The 19,923-nt window shown below is 53.7% G+C and overlaps 2 protein-coding genes across 4 annotated transcripts; both read left to right on the top strand.

Annotated features, from left to right (window-relative positions):
* Positions 1-78: 78 nt before the first annotated feature.
* DDX41 (DEAD-box helicase 41) lies at positions 79-5,605 on the top strand. The gene is made up of 17 exons (XM_081502019.1): positions 79-110; positions 193-303; positions 560-719; positions 800-874; positions 996-1,056; positions 1,180-1,316; positions 2,098-2,170; positions 2,273-2,426; positions 2,509-2,645; positions 3,447-3,609; positions 3,756-3,887; positions 4,140-4,211; positions 4,318-4,414; positions 4,544-4,693; positions 4,778-4,849; positions 4,956-5,066; positions 5,233-5,605. The coding sequence occupies exons 1-17, from the start codon at positions 84-86 to the stop codon at positions 5,367-5,369; spliced, it is 1,869 nt and encodes a 622-aa protein (XP_081358145.1). The 5' UTR covers positions 79-83; the 3' UTR covers positions 5,370-5,605.
* Positions 5,606-6,789: 1,184 nt separating this feature from the next.
* Positions 6,790-12,475, top strand: DOK3 (docking protein 3). Of its 3 annotated transcripts, none has more exons than XM_081502017.1 (6): positions 6,790-6,886; positions 7,585-7,696; positions 8,978-9,283; positions 11,117-11,216; positions 11,333-11,505; positions 11,606-12,475. In XM_081502017.1, exons 2-6 carry the CDS (start codon positions 7,631-7,633, stop codon positions 12,284-12,286), a joined length of 1,326 nt encoding a protein of 441 aa, XP_081358143.1. In that variant the 5' UTR covers positions 6,790-6,886; positions 7,585-7,630; the 3' UTR covers positions 12,287-12,475. The 3 variants fall into 3 exon arrangements, with proteins under 3 accessions (XP_081358143.1, XP_081358142.1, XP_081358144.1); XM_081502016.1 differs by having other exon boundaries at positions 8,978-9,298; XM_081502018.1 differs by lacking the exon at positions 6,790-6,886 and having other exon boundaries at positions 7,573-7,696; positions 8,981-9,283.
* The last annotated feature ends 7,448 nt before the right edge of the window (positions 12,476-19,923 follow it).

The following is a 19,923-nucleotide window of genomic DNA, read 5'->3' as shown; positions in this document are numbered from 1 at the left end:
CGACGTCCGCTTCCTTACATCTGATTGGGTCTCATCATAGGTGGGGCGGAGTTTTACTGTGGTGCGCATGCGTGCAGCGAAGGATGGCGGAATCGGAACCTGAGCGGAAGGTGGGAGAGAGGCTGGGGTCCGCGCGGGTGGAGAGCGAAGGTAAAGGCCGGGGGTGCGGGTCTGACTCGTGTGTGTCTGCAGCGGGCTCGCACCGACGAGGCGACTGCCACAGGAAGCCGCTCCGAGACAGAAGATGAGGACGACGAGGACTATGTGCCATACGTGCCGTTGCGACAGCGCCGGCAACTGCTGGTGAGGGCCGTGGGTCGCGGGAGAAGTGAAGGCAGGAGATGGGGGTTTAGCAATGTGATGGGGGTGGCCCCGGGTCCGCGAAGCGTGGTCCCCAGGCAGACGGGGAACTGGCGATCTCATCTGAGGAGTGGGGCAGCTCTGCGCCTCCGAGCACAGGACCCTCTCCCAAAAGCCAGGATCCTGTGACGCAGGCCCCCGGGCCCGATGCCCCACTTTGCGTTGGGCTTGGCTCTGAGGGGCACTGGTGGAACCTCAGCTCCAGAAGCTGCTGCAGCGAAGACGTAAGGGAGCTGCGGAAGAGGAGCAGCAGGACAGCGGCAGCGAGCCCCGAGGAGATGAGGACGACATCCCGTTGGGTCCTCAGTCCAACGTCAGCCTCTTGGATCAGCACCAGCATCTCAAAGAGAAGGCTGAAGGTGGGCTGGGCATCAGGCCGGAGGGTTAGCGTGGCGCACTGCTTTGGTGTCTCTCTGACACCTTCTGCTTCTTTTGTCAGCCCGCAAGGAGTCTGCCAAAGAGAAGCAGCTGAAGGAAGAGGAGAAGATCCTGGAGAGTGTGGCCGAAGGTCGAGGTATGGCTGTAGCCAGGGCAGAGAGGAGGCGAATCCTCCCTCAACCCCAGGCATGTACCATTTCAAGGGGCCTGGCCTCTGGGAAGCAGGAGCCAGCCTTGAGCCACATCTGTTTCCTCAGCTTTAATGTCGGTGAAGGAGATGGCTAAGGGAATCACGTACGACGATCCAATCAAAACTAGGTACGTCTTTCCTGTCTGCTGTTGGTTCCTCTTACTTGGGATGGTAGGTGGCTGAGACTGGAAGGGACACCCCAAAGCCAGGTGTGCCTATGGGCTGTCTTGACCCTTGTCACCCACCCACAGCTGGACACCACCCCGTTATGTCCTAAGTATGTCTGAAGAGCGGCATGAACGTGTCCGGAAGAAGTACCACATCTTGGTGGAAGGCGATGGCATCCCACCACCCATTAAGAGCTTCAAGGAAATGAAATTTCCTGCAGGTACCTGGGAGCCAGAAGCACTAGCATATTATATGCATACAGGCTGTGGTGGGTCTATTGTTCCTGAGCACAGGCTTTCTCTAGTTGGAGCTAGCAAGAGCTACTCTTTGTTGCGGTGCACAGGATTCTTGTTGAGGAGCTTCTCTTGTGGAGCATAGGCTCTAGGCACTCAGGCTTCAGTAGTTGCAGCACATGGGCTCAGAGGTTGCGGTGTGTGGGCTTCGTTGGTTGTGGCACGCAGGCTCAGTAGTTGTGGCACACAGGCTTTAGTTGTTCCACAGCATGTGGAATCTTCCCACACCAGGGGTCGAACCCGCATCCCCTGCATCGGCACGCAGATTTTTATCCACTGTACCCCCAGGGAAGTCTGCAGTACCACATTGTGATCATGAAACATGCACCACATTTTGTTAGTGAAACATCTGTGAGGTTGCATCCTAGGCCCCCGACGAACCCAGAAGCTGCTGCATCAGGTCTCGTCAGTGGAGAAGGAGGAATTCGTCTTTATGCTTCTTTTTCAGTCATTTAGCTGTTCATATTTCGTAACCTCTGCCATTAGGGAGCTTTGGTGGGCAAGTGATGATGGCCTTAAACAGAACTGGGTGTGAATACTGCTTCCACTTAGCCTAGAAGCCTTGGACAAGTTTGTGTGTCTTTCTTTCCGTTTGTCTTAGTTTCATCATTTGTAACATGAAGGGAATAGTGTCAATTTTATAGGCATTATGGGCCTGTCTCTCTTATCCTGTGAAACACAAAAATGAAGCCAGGTTGTTTTCTGTAGCCATCCTGAGAGGCCTGAAGAAGAAGGGCATCCACCACCCAACACCCATTCAGATCCAGGGAATTCCCACCATGTGAGTGTGAACCTGACAGTCCTGGGGAGGAGCAGTCACTGGATGAGAAGCAGTCTTTGTTTTCCACCGAGCCTGACCCTCTGGCCTCTCTTCTCTCACCAGTCTCTCTGGCCGTGACATGATAGGCATAGCTTTTACCGGTTCAGGCAAGACACTGGTGTTCACTTTGCCTGTCATCATGTTCTGCCTGGAACAAGAGAAAAGGTTACCTTTCTCTAAGCGAGAAGGGCCCTATGGACTCATTATCTGCCCCTCGGTAAGAGAGGCTGGCCTGGAGGGCAGGGTGCAAGAGGGAGGGAGCCACCTTCTGGTGCCAGCCACTGCCCCTGTACCTGCAGCGGGAGCTGGCCCGGCAGACCCACGGCATCCTGGAGTACTACTGCCGCCTGCTGCAGGAAGACAGCTCGCCACTCCTGCGCTGTGCCCTCTGCATCGGGGGCATGTCCGTCAAAGAGCAGATGGAGACCATCCGACAGTGAGTCTAAGTAACCTTGCCCCAAGGTCTTCCTCAGAACCCCTTGACAAGCCAAAAGACCCTTTGCTTTAGCTACTCAGCAGAGCCTTGCAGAGGCCGCCCATGGGCCCAGCCCTCAAAGAGCCTCCAGTCTAATGGGGAGGTGGGTTGGGACAGAGGAAGGTGCTAAAGTACTGTGGGACCACAGCAGATGGAACAGGGGCATCTGGAAGGTCAACGAGTTGGCATTCCAGGCAGAAGGCAGAGAGGTGGAGGGCCTGGAGTATCCAGGATGATCAGGGTTGTCCAGTGTGATCTACCAAGGAGGCTCTGGGGTGTGGCTGGGCCTGTGCCCTTTCCACACAGTGCCATTCCCGACAGACATCACATCACTACATGTCCAGGGTTACAGACAGTCCAAACCCAGTCCCTGTTTCATACGCATTGCTAGTCAGGGAAGATGCAAATGTGGAAAAGATGAGTTCAGTGTACCAGGAAGGTGATCCCATTTAGGCCTACAAAGGGAGCTGTGGGAGCACAAGCTGAAACTATCTGAAGATTCAGGTCAGCCCTCCTAGGGGCAGAGGAGTGATCATGGGGAAAGATGTGCAAGGCAGAGGTGACCACATGGCTGGGGTCTAGCAAATTAGGCTATAGTGCTGTCCAGGAGAGCCTTGTTCTGTTCGGAGAGCAAGGTGGTGGCGGTGACAAGGAGGGACAAGTGAGGAGAGAGAAGAAGGAGACTGGAAGGCAGAACAAGGCTGGCTGCCGGCCTCTAGGTAAGGTCGAGCAGGAGGCTCAGTGTCTCTCCTTGGTCCCCAGTGGCGTGCACATGATGGTGGCCACCCCTGGGCGCCTCATGGATCTGCTGCAGAAGAAGATGGTCAGCCTGGACATCTGTCGTTACCTGGCCCTGGACGAGGCTGACCGCATGATCGACATGGGCTTCGAGGGCGACATCCGCACCATCTTCTCCTACTTCAAGGTGCCCTTCCCCACCTGGCCGGGAGGTTCCCGCCACCGTTCCCCCCACCACACACATCACATTCAACTCTGAAGGGCCCTGAGGTCCACCCACTGTCCCAGCCGCCCAGCCTCCCCCCAGCCCCTACATGTCCTCTTCTTCCTCAGGGCCAGCGACAGACCCTCCTCTTCAGCGCTACCATGCCTAAGAAGATTCAGAACTTTGCCAAGAGCGCCCTGGTAAAGCCTGTCACGATCAACGTGGGGCGTGCCGGGGCCGCCAGCCTGGATGTCATCCAGGTACCTGCTCGGCAGTCTCACCTGGGAGGGCAGGGTCTTCCAACGCTCCCGGGAACTGATCAGAGTGGGGTGGGCACTGGGGGTTTCATTCACAGTCTCGGCCCTTAGCCGGAAGCCTTCTTATAGTGCCCCACCCTTGGCAAGAGGCTTCTGGTCACTTCCCAGCCAGGACTGGGGACCCATTCTCTGTGGCAGGGCCAGGGCTGGTGAGCCTGTTTTCAGGACCACCTGACCTGATCCTGGTGGTGGCAGGAAGTGGAATACGTGAAGGAGGAAGCCAAGATGGTGTACCTGCTTGAGTGCCTGCAGAAGACACCGCCGCCCGTGAGTGCTGCCAGCCAGGCTGGCCCAGGGGCAGCATGCAGGGGGAATTTCACAGGGGGCACCCAGGAGTCAGCCCCTGTGACCAGAGTTGGCCTTTTCCGGACAGGTGCTCATCTTTGCAGAGAAGAAAGCAGATGTGGATGCCATCCATGAGTACTTGCTGCTCAAGGGAGTGGAGGCTGTTGCCATCCATGGGGGCAAAGGTCAGGGTGGGATGTCCTAGGCACGGACCCCACTGCTGTAGCAGCGCCTCATCTTATCCCTTCCCCTACCTGCCACTCCTCCCCAGACCACTGCTGTCGTTCTAACAGTTCCTGCCTGACCCTTTCCAGACCAGGAGGAACGGACCAAGGCTATCGAGGCATTCCGGGAAGGCAAGAAGGATGTCCTTGTGGCCACGGATGTAGCCTCCAAGGGCTTGGACTTCCCTGCCATCCAGCACGTCATCAATTATGACATGCCTGAGGAGATCGAGAACTATGGTGGGGTATTTGGGAGGCCAGGGTTGAGGGCTCAGCCCCAGCCCCTGGACAGGGGGCCACATGCTCTGTTCCCTCTCTCTGCAGTGCACCGTATTGGCCGAACTGGGCGCTCAGGAAACACGGGCATCGCCACCACCTTCATCAACAAGGCCTGTGGTGAGTCTGCCACCAAGGCTATCTCCTGGGTCCTCCACCTGTGACCACTCGGGTTCTGGCTGCAGGGCCCAGGGTTGGACCTGAAGGCTCCCCACTATCCCCACAGATGAGTCAGTGCTGATGGATCTCAAAGCCCTGCTGCTGGAGGCCAAGCAAAAGGTTCCACCCGTCCTGCAAGTCCTGCACTGTGGGGACGAGTCCATGCTGGACATCGGAGGTGACACGGGGTGGAAGAACCCTAGTCCAGTGGGGGCAGTCAAGAACACCGTGGAACAAGTGCTTGCTGCCCCTTGGTGGATTGATGGGGGGCCCAAGGTGTCAGGTATGGAGGCTGGCCCCATCATCATGCTGACCCTCCCTCCCCTGGTACCCCATTCCCACAGGAGAGCGTGGCTGTGCCTTCTGTGGGGGCCTGGGCCATCGGATCACCGACTGCCCCAAGCTTGAAGCCATGCAGACGAAGCAGGTTAGCAACATCGGCCGCAAGGACTACCTGGCCCACAGCTCCATGGACTTCTGAGCTGGCTGCCACCCCTCCTTCTCTGCGAGGGGCCTCTGTCCCTGGAGCTCCAGCCACCCCCCTCCCCCAACACACACACCCACCCACCCTGTGGACAAGAAGACAGCCACCTTGGCTCAGCTGGCCTGGGTTGGGCCAGGCTGGACCTGGCTGCCTGCTCCCCATGCCCCCCAGAATTACTATTTTTGCTCCCCTTTACCTTAGCTGCCATTAAAGCACAAGCCTTTCTGGTCTCAGCCTCTGTGTTTCACCTTGTCTGCCCCGTGCTCCCTGGGCAGGCCTCACCCTCTGACCTCCAGCGCCCCTCTGAGGTGGGACCTTGGTATCTCCCACCACCACTGCCAAAACCTGCTGGTACTGAGTTGTGGAAGGAGCTGATTGCTTGGGGCCTCCTGTGGAGGCTTAGGGTAAATTTCCTCTGTTGTGACTCAGAGAAGGACCACCCTGATAGACCAAAGGGAAATGGTTGATTGGGGTTTCTGGTCTTTCTGGTTGGCTGTTATAACCTCCAGCCCTGCCCCAGCCTCCCTCTTCCTGTCAGTGTGTAAAGTTCCCCAGGGCTTCTCCTAAGGCCCTTTGGAGACGTCCTGCCTCAGGCCCCCTGCTCACACAGGCTCCCAGTAGGGAGGCCTCTGCTCTCTATGCCAAGGGAGCAGCAAATGCCATAGGACTGCCACCCAGGCCACACGCACCCTCTGACACAGCTCTGTGCCCAGCTATCTGCTCGGCTCAGGACACAGATGAGCCAGAAAGATGCCCTCTGGGAAGTTCACAAGTGAATGGGACAGACAGATCAGCCATAAATAAATGCAGGATTGCAGTCATGGGACTACTAGCAAATGGGCCAGGATTTCAGCATCTTGCTAGGGGTAGATAGAAAAAAAACCCTGGGGGCAGCTCCTCTGTGCCAGACACTTCATGTGCAAGGCCGCATGCTTATCCCAGCAAGACAACAGTTGCTCGAGCCATGTTTGTCGCTTGGTGTGTGGCCTTGGGCAAGTTACTTAATGTTTCTGAGTCTTGATTTCCTCATCGGTGAAATGGCATTGAGAATGCAAAGGACATGGTGTCTGAGGCTGCTGGGGCTCCGGGCTGCTTGGGCCATAATGGGCACAAAGCCAGGTGAATGAGGCCCTAGATTTCCTGCCTGAGAAGCTACACAACCCACATGTAACCCCCAAACAGTATTTGGCCTGTTCACACATTCCTTCCCAGAAGTGGCATGGGATAAATGACACAAGGCTGTCTCCAGAATTCAGATTCATATGCAGAGCTCAGATACTGGCCTCCAGCAAGGTAAGGCTTGGAAAGAGCCCCAGCAAGAAGCAAAGCTTAAAAAAAAAAGCATGTGAGCTCTCCAGGGAACTCGGCAGGGGCGTGCCACCCTCACTCACGTGGCTGGGGCCCGGCCGTGAGGGCTGGGGCCTTTGTGCTCTCAAGATAGCGTGGGGTGGTCAAGGGAGGCCTCCTGGAGGAAGAAGGCCATAGGAAGAAGGCCCAGTGCCCTGAGGAGCACGGTGAGAGGCGCCCTGAAGGGGCCAGGCATGGGGAGGTGGAGGCGAAAATACTCCTCAAGTGCTGGGCCCAGGAATCCAAGCTAGACATGCGGGCACTGGGAGCCAGGCAGCGTTTTGGAAGGGGAAGGATGGGTTGGTTTGGGGATGGCAGAAAGGGCCCGATGGGCCCAGGTGTGGCCATGGTTCAATGGGAAGATGCCAAGGCTGGCAATGGACAGGAGCTGTGAAATGGAGAGGACCAAGTGATTGTTAGAACTGTTTACCAGCATTAAAACAGGACGACCAACTAGGACTCTTGAATGGGAAAGCAAGGAGTTTGCCCATGTGGCTAGAGTAAGGTCCTGGGGTGGGGACCAGGCTGCGGGCATGCCAGGCCTCAGGGTACACAACTGCCCCAGGATGGGGGAGGGGACGGAGCTCATGACTCGGGAGCCAGTCTGCGGTCAGAGGCTCACACCCAGCTGACCGGGACAGGCAGGGATCATCTGCCCTCAGGTGGTCTGAGGCCCCTGCCTGGCCCTAGTGGGGTACCTGGAACCCCAAGGGAGAAACATGGGATGCCCTCCCCACCCCATTCTAGCTCCTTTATGGTAGGTAGGGCTCCCCTCCCCCAGCCCTGCAGCTGCCTCTCTGGACAGAGGGAGGGGGAAGTGGCCAGAAGGGGAAGTGTGAGGAGTTCCCCTCCTGCCCGTCATCAGTCTCCTCAGGTCCTCAGAGTGGCGGCCCTGGGGCCCGGCCGTGGCCATGGAGCCTCTGGAAACCCCCGTCAAGGATGGCATCCTCTACCAGCAGCACATCAAGTTCGGCAAGGTGGGGACCCTGGCTGCCAGGCGGCCGCCTAGGACAGGTGGTGGGCCTCTGCCCCAGACTCGGACAGGCCACTAGGATTGGGAGAAAGGGGTAGGCGTCAGGGTGGGGAATCCAACCTGGGTGTGGAGAAGTCCAGCCTCAGGGAGACCCTGCCTCATTTACAGGTGGGAAGCCAAGAGCAGGGAGCCAGTAGTGCCACCCTTGGGGCAGAGCAGAGGTGAGGGACTGGCTAATCCAACAGCCTTCCATCCTATCTACTAGTGGCACTGTGGCTCCTGAGAGGGCTGGAGGCTGAGCTGGAGGAGCCCCCAAAAGTGGAGCTCCATCCTGTGGAAGAGGGCTTGGCTCTTCCCAGCCTTGTCCTGAGGTCTCGGGCCCTGCACACCCATAGCTCAGCTGCAGCTGCTGCCCAAGCAGATAAACCGTCTGTTTCCTTTGCTCGGAATTATTTGCATGTTTCCTTCCTTGCCTTCATGAGACCGAGGCCTCCCTCCCACCCCAGCCCTTGTCCCATGGCCTAATTGACCTTTTCTTTGCAGGAGGTGGGGGCACCGACAAAGCAGGGGTGTCAGGTGGTCTGCTCTAGCCACTAGATATTATCCAGTAGAAGCCCCAACCTCGTGCGTTCTCACAACATTTTGTTTTTTAAGTATTTTATTTTATTATTTATTTGGCCATGCTGGGTCTCAGTGGTGGCAGTGCAGGATGTTTTACTTGCCGCATGTGGGATCCAGTTCCCCGACCAGGGGTTAAACCCAGGCCCCTGCATTGGGAGCATGGAGTCCTAGCCACGGGACCACCAGGGAAGTCCCCTCTCATGACCTTTGAGAGACGAAGATACTAGTGCTTATGGGGGTCACAGTTGGGAAAGTGTGGGGGTGGATGTGAACCCAGGGCTGACTGACTCCAAGTACAGACTGTCCCCCTTGCCAGGCCAGCTCTGGCAAGGCATCCTGGGCTTCCCTGGTGGCTCAGATGGTAAAGAATCCACTCAGACCTTAAGGAATCTGCCTGCAGTGCAGGAGACCCCCTGGAGAAGGAAATGGCAACCCACTCCAGTATTCTTGCCTGGAAAATCCCATGGCCAGAGGAGCCTGGCAGTCTACAGTCCATAGGGTCACAAAGAGTTGGGCGACACTTCACTCTCACATAGCCTGAAGAGCGGGGAGGCGAGGCCACCCTGGGTGGCCAGGAGCACTGGCTGACTGGCTTGTGTGGGGTTGAGCTGCAGGTTGAGAACTGCCACTTGAGGGTCATCTCCCCCATTTTTATCTCCTGCAGAAGTCCTGGCGGAAGGTATGGGGTCTACTCTATGCAGGAGGCCCCTCGGGCGTGGCCCGGCTAGAGAGCTGGGAGGTCCGAGATGGTGGCCTGGGGCCAGCAGGTGACAGGTCTGCGGGGCCTGGCCGGCGGGGAGAACGACGGATCATCCGCCTGGCTGACTGCGTGTCCGTGCTACCGGCTGATGGCGAGAGCTGCCCCCGGGACACTGGTGCTTTCCTGCTCACCACCACGGAGCGAAGCCACCTGCTGGCCGCAGAGCACCGCCAGGCATGGATGGGCCCCATCTGTCAGCTGGCCTTCCCGGTGAGCACAGGGCAGGTGGGTAAGGCATCCAGGGGCGGGCTAGGGAGACCACTTCACCCACACCTTGTTCATCTCCATGCTCATTCACATCCCATCACTCAGCAAGCACCTAGAAGCCTGGGATACAGCCCAGAAGCCCACAGAACAAATCTCAGATGGCCATGCATGCTATGAGAGGCTAAGTGGGACCATGAGTGAGTGGGGGGATGTTAGACAGGATGGTCCAGGAAGGCTTCTCAGGAGAGGACAAATAACCCACCAGGCAGAGATCCAAGGAAAGAGTGTCCTAAACACCAGTCTGAGAAGGCTCCAGCAAAGAGGAAGCAGCGTGGGCAAGGGCCTTGAGGCAGGGAAAAGCTTGATGTTCAAGGAGCAAAAAGGCCAGTGTGGCCACAGGGTAAGGAGGGAGAGGGGACCCAGGAGGAGGCAACAGTGGAGAACTTGGTGGGAGCCAACTGAAGCTGCCTTGGGCCACTTGTGGAGTCTAGGCTTTTATTCTGAGCAAGAGGAGAAGCCTCTGGGGAGTTGGACCCAGATACTGAGTGTTTTAAGCTTTGCAGGGTCTCTGATGGACCAAAAGGAAATGAGTGGCAGTTCCTCAAAAATTAAACAAAGTTAACATATGACCCAGCAATTCTCCTCCTAGGCGTAGACCCAAGAGAACTGAAACAGGTGTTCAAACAAAACTTGTATGAGAATCTTTAGTGCAGCATTGTTCACAGTAGCCCAAAGATGCAAACAACCCATATGTCCATCAACGGATGAATGAATAAACTGAATGTAGTCTATCCATACAATAGAACATTACTTTAAAAAGAATGAAGCACTGATACATGCTACAACATGGGTGGACATTGGAAACATGCTAAGTCAGAACAACTAGACACTAAAGGCCACACACTGTGTGATTCCATTTACATGAAATACCCAGAATAGACAAATCCATAGTTACAGAAAGCCCTGGTTTGCCAGGGCTGAGGAGAGGAGGGAATAGAAATTAAAGACTTAATGGGTACAGGATTTCCACTTGGAGTAATGAAAAAGTTCTGAATTACATCTCCATCCACTTTAAAATGATTAAAATGGTCAGTTTTATGTTGTGTATTTTACCACAATTGTTTTGATTTTAAAAAAAAAAAAGGTAAATAAACAGGAGCAAAGAGACCAGTGGGAAGCCATTGCATTTGACTCTGGCTATGGTATCTTGGGGCTTCCCTGGTGGCTCTGATGGTAAAGAATCCGCCTGCAATGCAGAAGACCCGGGTTCAATCCCTGGGTTGAGAAGATCCCCGAAGGAGGGTATGGCAACCCTGCTCCAGTATTCTCCCCTGGAGAATCCCATGAACAGAGGAGCCTGGCGGGCTATGGTCCATAGAGTCACAAAGAGTCGGACACTTAAGTGACTTAGCATGGCATTGCACGTGGTATCATGGGCCAAGGTGGTCATGATGGAGATGCTCAGGGTCAGAGCCTGAAGAATGTCGGGGAAGACGGGGAAAGAGGTCAAAGACGGGAGGAACAGTGGCCATTCACTCGTGGGTCCCCCCCTTGAAGCTCCCACCCCTCTACTGCTCCAAGCTATCAGGGACACAGACAGACTGGCCCAGTCCCTGGCCAACCTCAGGGGCGATGAAGGACATCTTCATGTGTGCCCTTTGCTTGACAGCCTAAAAGGGGCAGCAGGTGGGGAAATAGGCTCAGAGTGGTGCACAGGGCCTTGCACTGGGACTGGCACTCAGGTCACTGAGTGCCCTTGCTTGTCACAGACCCCAGGGAAATGATATGGGAATGGGGAAGAGGGGCACTAACCACTGACTTCGTCCCATTCCCTAGGGCACAGGGGAGAGTTCCTCGGGATCTGGGGAGGTGGAGGCTCAGCAGAGGAGCCTGGTCCCGATGGAGGAGAACTCCATCTACTCTTCCTGGCAGGAAGGTAAGTCGCAGAGATTACAGGGGCAGCCTCAGCCCCCGCACACCCGAGGCGGGAAGCTTTCTGGGACCCCCACCCCGGGAGTCTGTGCTTGTGGCCCTCACGGCCGGTGCTTGCAGTGGGCGAGTTCCCGGTGGTGGTGCACAGGACGGAGGCAGCCACCCGCTGCCAGCTGAAGGGGCCCTACCTCCTGCGGCTGGGCCAGGACGCGATCCAGCTGAGCGAACCGGCCAGCCCGCAGGCGCTCTACACCTGGCCCTACTGCTTCCTGAGAAAGTTCGGCTCCGACAAGGTGAGGTGCTGGGCCGCGGCCCCGCTGGTCCCGCAAGGAAGGGTGGCGGGTGGCGCGCGGCCGCTCAAACCGCTGACTCCTCGTGCCGCCCCCTGCCCAGGGCGTGTTCTCCTTCGAAGCCGGCCGCCGCTGCGACTCGGGCGAGGGCCTCTTCGCCTTCAGCAGCGCCCGCGCCCGCGACCTGTGCGGGGCCTTGGCTGCCGCCATCGCCCGCCAGCGGGAGCGGCTCCCGGGTCCCCGGCCCTGCCCTCTGCCGCGGGCCACCTCGCTGCCCTCGCTGGAGCCTCCAGGCGAGCTGCGGGAGGGGCCCCCGCGGCCCGAGGCGCCCGGCTCGCGGAAGATGCGCGCGGCCGAGCCCGGGCCACAGAGTCTGCCGCCGCTGCTGGGTCCCGCGGTCTCCGAGGAGCCGCCGGCAGTGCTCTACGCGTCCGTGTGCAAGCGGGCCAGCGGGCTCCCGAGCGCCGCCGCCGAACACCTGTACGAGAACTTGTGCGCGCCCGACGCCGGCTGCCGGGAGCTGGTGGAAGAGGGCCCGGGCGGCGGCAGCCCCCCGGCCAGCCCCATCTACCACAACAGCCAGGACCTGGGCTGGCCCGGCGCGGCCCACGACAGCAGCCTGGAGGCCCAGTACCGGCGGTTGCTGGAGCTGGAGCTGGCGGATAACGGCGACGAGGCCGCGGGGTCTGGCCGCCCCGGCGCGCAGTCAGGCTTCAAGGCCAAGCTGGTGACGTTGCTGAGCCGAGAGCGAAAGAAGGGCCCGGCCCCCTGCGACCGGCCCTGAACAGCTTGGCGTGGCCTCCGGAGGAGAGGAGGGCGCTCTCCCTGAGACAAGAGGGCAGGGAGGACAACGGACATCTGGGGACGCAACCCTCACACTCACTCTAGCCTGGAGGGACAAGGCAGGAGGCCTGAGGAGACCGCCCGGTGTATAGTGTACAGATTTGCTAGTAATAAAGCCTTTTTAGTTCTCCTCTCTGTCCAGCCTCCTGGCCCACAGTGCTATCTCCTCCCTAAGGGCTTTCCTGGTGGCTCAGATGGTAAAGAATCCACCTGCAATGCCGGATTCCTGGGTTTGATCCCTGGGTCGGGAAGATCCCCTGGAGGAGGGCATGTCTACCCACTCCAGTATCCTTGCATGGAGAATCCCACGGACAGAGGAGCCTGGCGGGCTACAGTCCATGGGGTCGAAAAGAGTCAGACACGACTGAGCGACTAAGCACAGCAAGGCTCCCGGCAGTGGTATGCCCAGGTCCACACAGATCCTCAAACACAGGGGTTGCAGTAAACACCAGCGCCCTGTGCTGGGTTCCAGGGACATATGTGACCCAGCGCCGACCTCTGCCACCAGTAGGTTCAAGTCCACCGGAGCAGGCAAGTCAAATGCAGATAATTATGGCTCCATGTGGTCCTGTGCGGTGGAAGTGACTCAGGCAGTAGTAGGGCAGAGGGAGAAATAAGGCTCGCCGATGGGCGATGTACCCTCTGAATTGAGCATAAAGGGGAGGCAGGGCTTCACCAGGCTGGCAGTGACCCCTGGAGCTTTCCAGGCTGAAGATAGGCATGGCAGTTGCAGAGAGCAAGGGAAGAGCATGAACCAGAGGGTTCCTAGGGGCTTGAGGTTGAGTTGGCCGCGCATGAGAGGCCTGATCATCCTACAAGGAGCTGGGTGGAGAGACACAGTCAGACCAGGGAAAACTGTGTGGAGGCTGATTTTGAGGGACCATAAAGCCTGAGCTGGGGAGGAGTGGGAGTGGGGGAGGGGCAGGAGGCTGGGACTTCAAAGATGTGCACACCCAAAACACTCTCCACTGAGGCTCAAAAATGCACAGACACTCCTGGGGAGTTCCTGGCCTCAGTCTCTTCCTTAGCCATCAAGGCTAAAGATCAAATTATATACCAGACATGCATTCACTCGAGTCTTACCAATGCCTACTTTGTGCCAGGCACTGAGGACCCATGGCCGTGTTCATGACAGCCACAGTCCTGTTTTCAAGGAGTCCACATTCCAGAAGGAGATGAGAAGTCTCTTGAAGACTTCATTGCCTGCCTTACTGTCCTCCCCTTACTGCTGCTCCCATCACCATCCCTGGGTCTCCATGCATACAAGCATCACGCCCCCAAAGATCCAGCCTCCTGGCCCCTTGACCTCAGCACCACCTCAGCTGCTCACACCTTTGACACATCCCGAACTTCATCTTTATGATGGTGGCGCTCCATTGTCACTTCACAGTGATCTTACTTCAAGTGTCTGCCTCTGGCTACCTCCTCTCCTTCCAGCCCGCTTCCTCTAGTGTCGCCTATGTGGCTGCTCTCCATTCTTACTGACCTGCACTGACTCTTTTCTCATTATCTGCACTACACCAGTCCATAAGCCCATCCTTGCCCTACTTGGATTCTGCCTTTTGCTCCCCTCTTCTTCCATCCTATTTTGGGGGCAAAGTCACCAGCCTCAGGTGAACCCAATTCTCTGTGCCACCATATGAGAAATTCCCATAACCAGGCTGATTGTGTTCTCTTTAATGATGTGATCTCAGACCTCAAATAGATAGGCTCTCCATGCTGCCCAGAGATCCTGCGCCCCACACTGGCTGCTTCTCTCCTCCCCAAGGCTCTCATGGCTTCTGCTCTCCATCCCTGACCATTCTCACATTTCTACTTAGGAAATGGCAGCCAACAGAAGTGAGCATCCTTGACCTGCCACCACTTCATCTACAAGAGCAGCTATATCTGCACCAGTCTCCCTCCTGCCCTACCACAGAAGAGTGTCTGCTCCCATCGCCTCTCACTTCCCCACGGCTTGGCAAACGGATCTCTACCCTCTCTACTTGACCTGTTAATTCCATCATCATCATCATTTCCAGCCACACACAAATATGCTCTATAATTTCTTTAAAACAAACCTTCCCTCAACCTCTCATTCTCCTTCAGCCACCTCCCCATTTCTCTCTTCCTCTTCATAGAGAAATTCCTCAAAAGAGTTGTTGATTACTCTCATTTCCACTTTCTCACCTCCCATTCTCCCTTCAACCAAATCCAATCTCCTGGTGATCTCCACAACTCCATTCCATCGCTCTTTTTAGGGTCACCAACCTCCTTTTCCCCCCAAACAAAAGCAACCCGGACTCTCTTTGTAATCTAGACTCTCCTTACTTCTCAGCAGCATTCCACACCCCTTCTTGGAATGTGGTCTTCACTTGGTGTTCCTCCTCCTTACAGGTCTCTCCTTCCCAGACTCTGCTGTCACCTTCCCTGCCTGAGTTCTATGCTGGACTTTGGCATCAGACACAGTGTAGCTCAACCCTACCTGCATACATAATCACCTGTTGTTGTTCAGTTGCTCAGTCATGTCTGATTTTTTGCGACCCCATGGACTGGACCACACCAGGCTTCCCTGTCCTTCACCACCTCCCAAAGTTTGCTCAAACTCATGTCCATTGAGTCATTGATGCTATCCAACCATCTCATCCTCTATCGACCCCTTCTCTTCCTGCCCTCAATCTTTCCCAGCATCAGGGTCTTTTCCAAAGAGTCAGTTCTTCACATCAGGTGGCCAAAGTATTGGAGCTTCAGCTTCAGCATCAGTCCTTTCGATGCAAATTCAGGATTGATTTCCTTTGAGACTGACTGGTTGGATCTCCTTGCTGTCCAAAGGACTCTCAAGAGTCTTCTCCAACACCACGGTTTGAAGGCATCAATTCTTTGGTGCTCAGCCTTCTGTATGGTCCAGCTTCCACACCTGTACATAACTACTGGAAAAACCAGAGCTTTGACTATACAGATCTTTGTTGGCAAAGTAATGTCTCTGCTTTTAATTATGCTGTTTAGGTTGGTCATAGCTTTTCTTCCAAGGAACAAGCGTCTTTTAATTTCATGGCTGCAGTCACCATCTGCAGTGATTTTGGAGCTCAAGAAAATAAAGTCTGTCACTGTTTCCATTGTTTCCCCATCTATTTGCCATGAAGTGATGGGACCGGATGCCATGATCTTCATTTTTTGAATGTTGAGTTTTAAGCCAACTTTTTCACTCTCCTCTTTCACTTTCATCAAGAGCCTCTTTAGTTCCTCTTCGCTTTCTGCCATAAGGGTGATGTCATCTTCATATCTGAGGTTATTTCTCAGATTTCTCCCAGCAATCTTGATTCCAGCTTGTGTTTCATCCAGCCCGGCATTTTTGCATGATGTACTCTGCATATAAGTTAAATATACAGCATTGACGTACTCCTTTCCCGATTTGGAACCAGTCCATTGTTCCATGTCTGGTTCTACTGTTGCTTCTTGACCTGCATACAGGTTTCTCAGGAGGCAGGTAAGGTAGTCTGGTATTCCCATCTCTTTAGGAATTTTCCACAGTTTATTGTGATCTACACAGTCAAAGGGTTTTGCATGGTCAATGAAACAGAAGTAGATCTTTTTCTGGAATTCTCTAGCTTTTTCTATGATCCAACAGATGTTGGCAATTTGATCTCTGATTCCTCTGCCTTTTCTAAATCCAGCTTGTACATCTGGAAGTTCTTGGTTCATTTACTGTTGAAGCTTGAAGTAGAGCCTTTTTAAAATGCCAGTGCCTGGGCCCACACCCATGGTCTCAAATTTCATCTGTCAAGGCAGGCCTTGGGCACCACTTTTTCAGCTCCCCAGATAATTGTAGTATGCACCCAAGGCTGAGAACCACAGTCCTAAGTGAGTCAAGGTGGTCTCCAGATCTCACAGGCCATCTAAATGTTGATGACTCCTAACATATATCTTCAGCATAGATCTCGCCCCTGAGATCCAGATTTAAGATTCCAACTGCACATGAGAGTTCTAGGTGTCTACAAGGCATCTCCAAATGTAGTTTGTGAAGGGAGGTTGTGGGGAGGTGCATTCTGTGCTAGGCCATGGTGTTTGTGGCCACACAGGACAAAACCGAGAAAAATGTTGGAAACACCGAGAGGCAGATTTCAGCCCTACTTGCAGACGGTCCTCCTGAAGGCAGTCTTCCCATGATTGATCAGGCTGCTTGCAACAGGGCATGCTGAGGCTAAGAGGTGTCAGTGTACCTTCAGCAAAGACCTCTTGGCCCCACAGGGGCAGGTCAGCTCCTGCCACCTCACAAAATGCCAGGGCACACTAGAGGTTACCTAGAGAGTCAAGATCTTGGCCAGAACTGGAATCCAGGGCTCTGGGTCCTTGGTCTGGCACACTTCTTTTTAAAACTGTCTTCTAATATTTTTACAATTTTACTTGTAAAAGTAGATTCTACTTTATTTTTTCAAATATTTATTTTTACTTATCTATTTGATGGCATTGGTTTTTAGTTGTCAGCATGTGGGATCTAGTTCACTGATCAGGGATGGAACCCAGGCCCCCTGCATTGGGAGCGAGGAGTTTTAGCTACTGGACCATTAGTGAATTCCCATAAAAGTATATTTTAATCTATACATGATATATTTTTATATATGTCATGAGGTAGAGGCTTGTTTTTTTTAGACATAACCAATTGTTTCAACACAATTTATAGAATAACTTTTCTTTCTATTTTAAGCGATTGAATGTTCTTTTTAAATTTATTTTCAGTGTATATTCATTTTTAAATTGAAGTGTAGTTGATTTGATTTATAATGTTTCAAATATACAGCAAAGTGATTCAGTTATATATATATATATGTATGTATATGTATATATGTATGCATACATATATATGTTCTTTTTCAAATTCTTTTCCATTATGGGTTATTACAAGATATTGAATATACATTTATGTGTTATACAGTAGGTTCTTGTTGTTTTGGCATGCTTTTTTTTTTTTTTTTTTAACAAATCTAAACCTTTTTGTTTTGTGGCAATTTTTGTGAGGTTCCAATCAGACAGTAGAAGAGCAAGTCTTTGGAAACATCTAGGGACCTGGCCCTGGAGCTACAGGTATCCTGACCACCAGGGGGCACTGTGACCTAGCCCATGGCCCATTCCTCCCTACCCAGGGGCTGCCTGTGCAGGGAGCTCTGGTGGCTCCATCTAGATCTGAGCCGCGCAGGAGCCCAAGGAATGGGATCCCTGGCCCTCCCTGTTGGAGGACTGCCTGGAGCCCCAGGCTGCCACTTCTTCCGTTCCTCATTTACTGTTTCACTTTCTCAACCTTTCCTTCATCTGTTTATTCACATCCACTGTGTGCAGTCACTGGGGAGATGGTGAACAAGACAGACAAGCCCCTGTTCTCCTAGGACTGACTTTCTAATGCAGATAAAGGGCAATGAAGAAACAAGCACTTAATATAATGTCAAATGGTGGTAAGTGCTATAGGGAAAAAGTAAGGCAGGATAAGGAGCTAATGCATGATGCAGGTGAGGTGTCGGGGGCTGCTGTTTTAGATAGGATGATCAGGAAAGGAGGAGGCAACATCTGAGCAGAGAGGTGGACACAGTGAGAGAGCCTGTTGTTTTGATATCTGGGAGAAAGTGTTTCAAGCAGAAGGAGTTGCAAATACAAAGGCCATGAGGCAGGAATACCTTTGCTGTGTTGGAGGAACACTGAGGAGGCCAAGTGACTGGAGTGGATGGAGTGAACGAGGAGGTAAGTGACCCAGTTTATTGTGTCATGGTGGATGCAGTTTATTAGTGTCATGTACATCTGAAACACTTTACTTTCAAGTGTGATACCAGCCCACTGGAATGCTAAAAGCCGAGGGTGATTTGATGTGATCTCTGCTTTAGGGGGACTTTGGCTGCTGCATTGAAAGAACTCTGGACTGCGTAAGAGTAGTAGCAGAGAGCTCTATTAGGAGACTGTTAAAATGTCCAGACATGAGAGAAGTGGCAGGGACATACATGGAAGCCAAATGTGGAACAAATTCTGAAGGTGGAATTTGCAGAATCTGAAGTATGAGACAGAAAATAAAGGAAGGAAAACTTCATAATTTTTACTGGACCAGGCAGATGAATAATGCTGCTCTTTTTAAATTTTTTTTTTTTTTTTTTTTACTTTACCAAAATGAGGAAGGAGTTAGGGAAGTGGAGAAATTGCAAGTTTAAATTGACTGATGCTGAAGCTGAAGCTCCAATACTTTGGCCACCTGATGCCAAGAGCTGACTCATTGCAAAAAACCCTGATACTGGGAAAGATTGAAGGCAGGAGGAGAAGGGGATGACAGAGGATGAGATGGTTGGATGGCATCACCGACTCAATGGACATGAGTTTGAGCAAACTTTGGGAGGCGGTGAAGGACAGGGAAGCCTGGTGTCCTCCAGTCCATGGAGTCACAAAGAGTTGGACATGATTGAGCGAATGAACAACAACAATGATGATTTGAGATAGACATCCTAGGTTTGATAGACTGTTGGATACTGGAGTCTGGGTTGGTTGGGGAAGGCCAGATCTGGACATAAAAGTTGGGAGTCCTTGGCATATAGGTGTTATTGATACTCACAGAACAGAATGGGTTCCCAGAAAGTGAATGTAGAGAGGAAAGAGCTGATGGCCATGTTGGAAAGCAAATGAGGAGCTGCCAAAGGAGGTGGAGAAGGAGAATTCAGTAGGGCAGGAGGAAGGATGGTGGAGAAGAAGCAGTCAGTGGGACAGGATGAAGCCACGGGGAAGAGGGAGCGTTCCCTGACCAGAGCTGTTCCTAGGTAGGGAAAGAGGAAAGCTGAGAAATCACCATTGATTGAATAACCTGGAAGTCATTAGAGACCTTTTGAAGAGGGAATTAATTCAGAGGACTGGTGGGGACAAGAGCTTGACTGAATGGATTCAGGAGAGAATGGGAGGAAAAACGGGAAGGAAGGGTGATAGACAACTCCAAGAAATTTTACCCTCAAGGAGAGTAGAATAAAAGAATAAAAGATTGCTGAAAAGTGATGTGAGATCAAGAGAAAATTTCTTTAAAGATGAGAACTCTTACATCAGTTTATGTAGTGAGGGGAATGATGCAGAAAAGGATTAAACATGATACTAGTGGAGAGGGGAGAAGAGCATTGGCCATGCCCTGAGGCGTGCACATCTGTTCACTCACTTGCAAACTTGGGTCCCTGCTCAATTTCCCCCGCTGCCTGAGCTAGCCGCCTGGGCTGAGCACTGGGTCAAAATGGGGACTCTGACACCCTCACTGGAGGCGCTGCCGGCTCTGGAGCAGGTAGCAGGACATAGCCCATCAGGACAGTCAGCACTTAGGTGAGGTCGCTGGGCTTCTGGCCGCAGACTGCCGGGGGTCGGCGGTAGGAATAGGTCAGGATTGAGTAACGATTGGGGCCAGAGCCAAGGGTCCCTCCACCTGTGTCGGCTGTCATTATTTTCTGCCTTCGGTGGAGTCTTCTGCAAACTTAACTTCATGCTCCCCTGTGTCCTGCTCAACAAAGCCCACCTCGAGGTCCCCGCCCCCCCACCAACTCTCCACCAAATCCGTCCTATTTAGAACTTCTGGAGCCGCCGATGGCCGTGCCTTAC

This window comes from Giraffa tippelskirchi, chromosome 6 (assembly GCF_054371585.1).
Source record: "Giraffa tippelskirchi isolate mGirTip1 chromosome 6, T2T-mGirTip1v1.2.pri, whole genome shotgun sequence".
NCBI classification, from domain to species: Eukaryota; Metazoa; Chordata; class Mammalia; order Artiodactyla; family Giraffidae; genus Giraffa; species Giraffa tippelskirchi.
Note: the sequence above shows the minus strand (reverse complement) of the source record. Positions and strands in the feature narration are given on the sequence as shown.

Bases quoted from the DNA above. Each gene is read 5' to 3' on its own strand.
- DOK3 (XM_081502016.1), top strand. From the start codon at position 7,631: ATGGAGCCTCTGGAAACCCCCGTCAAGGATGGCATCCTCTACCAGCAG. The intron at 11,217-11,332 runs GTAAGTCGCAGA...CGGTGCTTGCAG, and splicing joins CTACTCTTCCTGGCAGGAAG to TGGGCGAGTTCCCGGTGGTG. The intron at 11,506-11,605 runs GTGAGGTGCTGG...CCCCCTGCCCAG, and splicing joins GAAAGTTCGGCTCCGACAAG to GGCGTGTTCTCCTTCGAAGC.
- DDX41 (XM_081502019.1), top strand. From the start codon at position 84: ATGGCGGAATCGGAACCTGAGCGGAAG. The intron at 1,317-2,097 runs GTACCTGGGAGC...TGTTTTCTGTAG, and splicing joins GGAAATGAAATTTCCTGCAG to CCATCCTGAGAGGCCTGAAG. The intron at 5,067-5,232 runs GTGACACGGGGT...CCATTCCCACAG, and splicing joins GTCCATGCTGGACATCGGAG to GAGAGCGTGGCTGTGCCTTC.